The sequence below is a fragment of the Ictalurus furcatus genome, chromosome 5 (assembly GCF_023375685.1).
Source record: "Ictalurus furcatus strain D&B chromosome 5, Billie_1.0, whole genome shotgun sequence".
NCBI lineage: Eukaryota > Metazoa > Chordata > Actinopteri > Siluriformes > Ictaluridae > Ictalurus > Ictalurus furcatus.
In genome coordinates, this window is record NC_071259.1 from 3471864 (window position 1) to 3479318 (window position 7455).

Sequence of the window (7455 nt, forward strand, 5' to 3'; positions counted from 1 at the left end):
CAGGGAGCAGTACATTGGCAGCGCCGTGGCCCAGCATTACCAGTTCCTGCCTCACCTGTTCGGCTACGCGGCACAGCCCCGCAGTCTGTACCCACAGAGTCATACCCTCATCAGCCAGCTGGTGGCAGCAGAGGAACTGGCACCACTGGGCACTCCCATGCTCATCGAGGACGGGTGAGCTCGAGCTCTCACTGCCGATCATTTCCCAATGATCAGTGAATACACACACTGAAGTGGCATATAGAATGTTTGTCAGATTCGATATTAAATAAATAAATAGATGCACAAGAATCGGAAAATGTCCAATAAGAGGTCAGAACTTGTTTAACTAACGACCTATACGGTATTATCGCTTACACACGTATCATGTACGTGTCTGTCGAAGGTACCGGGTGACCCAGGTGGAGCTCTTCGCCCTGCTGTGCCGCCTGGCCGACGAGCTGCTGTTCCGTCAGATCTCGTGGATCAAGAAGCTGCCGTTCTTCTGCGAGCTCTCCATCGAGGACTACACACGGCTGCTGAGCGCCACGTGGCAGGAGCTCATCCTGCTCGCCTGCCTGACCGTCTACAGCGCCCAGATCCTGGGAGACCTGGCCAACGTCACCGACAAGTACACGCCGTCCGATCACGAGCTGCAGGGGTGAGTCACTCAGGACAGGAGGCACTTGTAGCTGGCACAGGTATTTCATCCAACCTTCAGAAGAGCCACGGGTGGTCGGGTTGTGAATAAAACACGCTCGTGCTCGTTAAAAAAACAAAACAACGACTTATATTAACGCGCTCATTCTAATACGTCATGATTTCTATAGTAGCAACTTCCACATTTATGGAAGGAGTCTCCAGCGTCTTGTGATTGATGAAATTTGCGAGACGCCCGGAGTAAACATGTCCGCCGGGTTTGATCTCGGTAGAGCCGGGGTAAAGGGCAGAAACGTCTGCGCCGAGATGCGCTTTAACGGCTATGAATCATTCCAGCCGGGCCTGTTCTCCACGCTTCAGGTATCCGCAGGCATCCGCGTGCGAGTGTAGCGAACGAAATAGGTTTGTGTGTGTGAGAAAGTGTGTGTAGGCGGAAGAGTGAAGACGCAGAGAGAGAAGAAAAGCGCTGTTGTGTCTTTCTCTCGTCTCGGACGTAAAACAGACGGGCTTGCGTCTCGCGTCTGAGATATTAACGTGCGCTGGTAATAAGCAAACCGGGGAGGATTTAAACGGATTCATTTTGTACACACACACACACTAACAGAGCGGATTAAGAATATTGTTTTAGAATATTAGAGAACTCGTGGCGTCTGTGTTAAACTTGGCTTTACTCCAGGGTTTGACTCGTACATCAGTGTGTGACTAGCACAGTGTGTGCCCAAGTGAAACACAAGCAGCATCTGGTGTGTGTGTCTGTGTGTGTGTGTGTGTGTGTGTGTAAACGAGTCTGGAATCAGCCGACCCTCGTCCCGCTTCCTCTTGATCTCTAGTGTAGATTTACAGCGGGCAGAGGGCAACATCCGCTCTACCCGAGCAGCCACTCAATTAAAATGATGGCCCGCTATCAGGGAGGAGAGCTCAGAGAGGCCGGGGTAATTAAAGCCAACGTGCAATCAGATCCCGATAAGCGACGCTTACTACAGGAACAAATAAATTAAAAAGCAAAAAAAAAAAAAGACGAGGAGAGTGTGGTGATGCTTGATTAAATAATTACGTGATGGGAGAACAGGAGCTGTGGGCTTTACTTTGATTTGTAACTTACGCTCAGTGAAATAATAATAATAATAATAATAACAACAACAAACTTGGCGAGTCTCAGCTGTTGCTCCGTCATCACGGGAGTGAATGAGGTAGAAGAAGAGTGTTTTGTTTTCATCATAATGCCGGTTACCTCTAAACAAACCTTCGTTGTGGCCTCGAACAATTTGGATTTGAAAGTACTGTGTTAGAAAATGGTTAAAGGTGCTGTTTGAAATTTTACTGCCCTCTGCTGCCCATGATGCAAATTGCGACAACATCATCAAGACGGCAATTAGGGGGAAAAAAACGTATTACTTGAAGCATCATGTACCCTTTCAGAATACGCTTTGGGTCGTGCTGTTTTAGGAAAACAATCAGCGATGTTGTTGTTTTTTTTTCTTCATTAATTTAAGAACGACGTCATAGTTTTTATCCGGTTAGAGTTGCGTTTAATGGTGTGATTGAAACAAGTTACTTCCTGTTCTGTTAGTTCCTGTTCAGCTGGAATGTTGCAGAGAAACCTACACAGCATATATTTAAAAAAAAAGAAAAAAAAGTGAAATGGTGAACTATGCTGATTAAAGCTCTCTGTGTGTGTGTGTGTGTGTGTGTGTGTGTGCGCGTGCAGGTTTAGCGAGGATGGCATGGAGGTGATGGAGAAGCTGATCTATCTGTTCCGTAAGTTCCACCAGCTGAAGGTCAGCAATGAAGAGTACGCCTGCATGAAGGCCATCAACTTCCTCAACCAAGGTAACCAGCAGCAGCTCGTTAGCTTTAGCCATTAGCTCATTAGCCATCAGGGGAACACTGTTGTAGTGGAGATACAGAGAGAACACAAGGCATTATGGGAACAGTGTTGTAGTGGAGATATAGAGAGAACACAAGGCATTATGGGAACAGTGTTGTAGTGGAGATACAGAGAGAACACAAGGCATTATGGGAACAGTGTAGTAGTAGAGATACAGAGAGAACACAAGGCATTATGGGAACAGTGTAGTAGTAGAGATACAGAGAGAACACAAGGCATTATGGGAACAGTGTTGTAGCGGAGATACAGAGAGAACACAAGGCATTATGGGAACAATGTAGTAGTAGAGATACAGAGAGAACACAAGGCATTATGGGAACAGTGTAGTAGTAGAGATACAGAGAGAACACAAGGCATTATGGGAACAGTGTAGTAGTAGAGATACAGAGAGAACACAAGGCATTATGGGAACAGTGTAGTAGTAGAGATACAGAGAGAACACAAGGCATTATGGGAACAGTGTTGTAGTGGAGATACAGAGAGAACACAAGGCATTATGGGAACAGTGTAGTAGTAGAGATACAGAGAGAACACAAGGCATTATGGGAACAGTGTTGTAGTGGAGATACAGAGAGAACACAAGGCATTATGGGAACAGTGTTGTAGTGGAGATACAGAGAGAACACAAGGCATTATGGGAACAGTGTTGTAGTGGAGATACAGAGAGAACACAAGGCATTATGGGAACAGTGTAGTAGTAGAGATACAGAGAGAACACAAGGCATTATGGGAACAGTGTAGTAGTAGAGATACAGAGAGAACACAAGGCATTATGGGAACAGTGTTGTAGTGGAGATACAGAGAGAACACAAGGCATTATGGGAACAGTGTAGTAGTAGAGATACAGAGAGAACACAAGGCATTATGGGAACAGTGTTGTAGTGGAGATACAGAGAGAACACAAGGCATTATGGGAACAGTGTTGTAGTGGAGATACAGAGAGAACACAAGGCATTATGGGAACAGTGTAGTAGTAGAGATACAGAGAGAACACAAGGCATTATGGGAACAGTGTAGTAGTAGAGATACAGAGAGAACACAAGGCATTATGGGAACAGTGTTGTAGCGGAGATACAGAGAGAACACAAGGCATTATGGGAACAGTGTAGTAGTAGAGATACAGAGAGAACACAAGGCATTATGGGAACAGTGTAGTAGTAGAGATACAGAGAGAACACAAGGCATTATGGGAACAGTGTAGTAGTAGAGATACAGAGAGAACACAAGGCATTATGGGAACAGTGTTGTAGTGGAGATACAGAGAGAACACAAGGCATTATGGGAACAGTGTTGTAGTGGAGATACAGAGAGAACACAAGGCATTATGGGAACAGTGTAGTAGTAGAGATACAGAGAGAACACAAGGCATTATGGGAACAGTGTTGTAGTGGAGATACAGAGAGAACACAAGGCATTATGGGAACAGTGTTGTAGTGGAGATACAGAGAGAACACAAGGCATTATGGGAACAGTGTTGTAGTAGAGATACAGAGAGAACACAAGGCATTATGGGAACAGTGTAGTAGTAGAGATACAGAGAGAACACAAGGCATTATGGGAACAGTATAGTAGTAGAGATACAGAGAGAACACAAGGCATTATGGGAACAGTGTAGTAGTAGAGATACAGAGAGAACACAAGGCATTATGGGAACAGTGTTGTAGTGGAGATACAGAGAGAACACAAGGCATTATGGGAACAGTGTTGTAGTGGAGATACAGAGAGAACACAAGGCATTATGGGAACAGTGTTGTAGTAGAGATACAGAGAGAACACAAGGCATTATGGGAACAGTGGTGTCCTGTGTCAGAGCGTCTCTTAGCCCTGCAGGTCTGTCATCTTTTTTAAAATCGTAGTGTCACTTAGTGATGGAAACAGGTTGTACTGTATCTCTCAAGGACTCTGAAGAGAAAATGTAGAAAATTCAATTGCTAAAATAACAAGACCTGAACACTGAACAGGACACTGAACAGGACACTGAACAGGACACTGAACTGAACTGGACACTGAACAGGACACTGAACTGAACTGGACACTGAACTGGACACTGAACAGAACAGTGTGAACTGTTTGTATTTATTGTAGAGAGATTTACAGGATTCACTTTACAGAGAGGGGTAATCAGTTATTTTTTCTCTCTGTTCTGTCACTTTATTTCTCTCTCTGTCCCTCTCTTCTCTACATCGTGTCTCTTTCTTTCTCTATGTTCTGTCTTTCTTTCCATACTCTGTCTTTCTGCCTCTTTCTCTTTCGATTTCTCTCTCACACTCTGTTCTCTCTTGATCTGTCTCTTTCTCTATGTTCTGTCTCTCTATTTCTCTCTCTATATTCCCTGTTCTGTGTCTTTCTCTCATGTTGTCTCTCTCTCTTTCTTGCTCACACTCTGTTCTGTCTATTTGTCTCTATCTCTTTGTATCTCTCTTTCTCTCTGTCTGTCTGTCTTTCCATCCTTCTGTTGGTCTCTCTCTCTCTCTTTTTCTCTCACTGTGTGTGTGTGTGTGTGTGTGTGTGTAGATATCCGGGGATTGACTAACGTGGCACAGTTGGAGCAGTTGAATAAGCGTTACTGGTACGTGTGTCAGGACTACACTGAGTACAAATACCCTCACCAACCCAAACGCTTCCCGGAGATCATGATGTGTCTGCCTGAAATACGCTGCATCGCAGGTAAGGCTTTACACACACACACACACACACACACACACACACACACACACTTCAGAATTCAGGTGTGTCTGAGTTGTAAGCAGCAAATGTTCAACCCTTTGTAATCTATTCACTACTCAGCACAGTTTCCCAAGGTCATCTCTCGAGACGTTCTAGCAATAGAGCGTGTTGTAAAAGTGCAGTTAGATCTATAGTCTAACTCATTAGCCCGTACACTTTATTTAAACACCTCACCATCAAATCATATCAAAAGGAAAAAAAAAAAGGCATGCAGCTAATTTCACGTGGAAGTGTGTGTGGTGCTGAAGAGCACGTTTGTTGGCCTGCAGTTACGATTAGCAGAAACGAGGGTGCCAACACTTTAATTCTTGCTGCTCTCTCTCTCTTTCCCTTTCTCTCTCTCTCTTTCCCTTTCTCTCTCTCTCTCTCTCTTGGTCTCTGTCTCTCTCTCTCTCTCTCTCTCTCTCTCTGTCTTCTTCTCTCTGTCTGTCTCTGTCTTTCTCTCTCTGTCTCTCTCTCTCTCTGTATCTTTTTTTCTCTGTCTCTCTCTCGGTCTCTCTTTCTCTCTGTCGCTCTGTCTCTCTCTGTCTCTGTCTCTCTCTCTCTGTCTGTCTCTCTTTTCTTTTTGCAGGGAAGTTGGTAAACGTTCCTTTGGAGCAGCTCCCCCTGCTGTTCAAGGCGGTCCTGCACTCCTGTAAGTCCAGCCTGAACACCTACAGGTCAAACCACTCCCCCTGCGCGACGAAGGGCTCCGCCCCTGCCAACTAAAAAAAAAAAAGACCCTCCTCTCACCCACCTCTCCTCTCCTAACGATGCACATGGGGACAGGGATTTTCAGGGTGGTGGAGGTGTCGCACGGAAAGAAAAGAACGAAAGAAAGAAATGATGAATGTGACTAGCAGCTATTTTATACGTTTAATTTCCCTCCCCTCTCTATTTATTACCAGACAGAGCTGAATGTATACTGACGTACACCGCACACGGTCGCTGCTGCTCGTACGCAAAAATGCACAAACTCCGCAGCAGAGTTTACGCTCGCTCGTCCGACCGCAGAATGTGTTCCCACTGCTAGGGTTTAGGAGTTAGTTCACTTTCTGCTGCTTGTAGAGACTGATATACAAATATATATATACAGGTGCATTTAAAAACATTGCATATCGTGGAAAAGTTCATTTTTTTCCCCCTGTAATTTAACTCAAAAAGTGTGACTTTCATATATTCTAGATTCATTACACTTAAAGTGGGTAATGACTCTTACAGCTCACGGAAATCAAAAATCCAGTATCTCAAAATATTCTAATAAAGAGTTTAGAATACAGAAATGTCGACCTGAGAAGACTCTGATCAGCGAATTCACTCTAAACACCTGTGAAGGTTTCCTGAGCCTTTAATCTCTCAGTCTGGTTCAGTACACAAGCACAATCACGGGGAAGATGGAAGTCACTGTTGCGTTTTATTTGGAAATCAAGGTCCCAGAGTCTGGAGGAAGAGTGGAGAGGACAAGAATCCAAGCTGCTTGAAGTCCAGTGTGAAGTTTCCACAGTCAGTGATGATTTGGGTTGCCATGTCATCTGCTGGTGTTGGGCCACTGTGTTTTCTCAAGTCGAGAGTCGATGCAGCGCCTACCAGGAGATTTTAGAGAACTTCATGCTTCCATCTGCTGACGAGCTTTATGGAGATGCTGATTTCCTTTTCCAGCAGGACTCTGCACCTGCCCACAGTGCCAAAACTATTAGTCACTGGTTTGCTGACCGTGGTGTTACTGTGCTCGATCGTCCAGCCGACTCGCCTGACCCGAACCCCATAGAGAATCTACGAGAGACACCAGACCCAACAATACAGACGAGCTGAAGGCCGCTATCAAAGCAACCTGGGCTTCCAGAACACCTCAGCAGTGCCACAGGCTGATCGCCTCCATGCCACGCCGCATTCGTGCAGTAATTCATACAAAAGGATTAAAACCCCGACCGAGTATCAGCGCATAAATTAATATCCTGTTCAGAAGGTCGACATTTCTGCATTATAAATTCTTTATTCGAATATTTTCAGACACCGGATTTTTGATTTCCATGAGCCGTAAGCCGTAATCATCGAGATTTTTTTTTTAAAAAAGTTTAAAATATTGAAATATTTCACTTTATGTGTAATGAATCCAGAATATATGAAAGTCCACTTTTTGAATAAAATTCCGGGAAAAAACAAACTTTTCCATGATATTCAAATTTTTTGAGATTCACCTATGTGTGTGTATATATGTATAT

The 7455-nt window shown here is 44.5% G+C and overlaps 1 protein-coding gene across 1 annotated transcript in view; it reads left to right on the plus strand.

Moving 5' to 3' along the window:
• Nucleotides 1-6405, plus strand: part of nr6a1a (nuclear receptor subfamily 6, group A, member 1a) — a 24814-nt gene extending 18409 nt beyond the window's left edge. The window contains exons 5-9 of the mRNA XM_053624249.1: nt 1-174; nt 386-640; nt 2348-2469; nt 5042-5194; nt 5826-6405. The exon at nt 1-174 is cut by the window's left edge and continues 36 nt beyond it. Of these exons, the coding sequence (XP_053480224.1) occupies nt 1-174; nt 386-640; nt 2348-2469; nt 5042-5194; nt 5826-5962 (841 nt within the window). The 3' untranslated portion in view covers nt 5963-6405. The remainder of the gene's footprint in view (nt 175-385; nt 641-2347; nt 2470-5041; nt 5195-5825) is intronic.
• The last annotated feature ends 1050 nt before the right edge of the window (nt 6406-7455 follow it).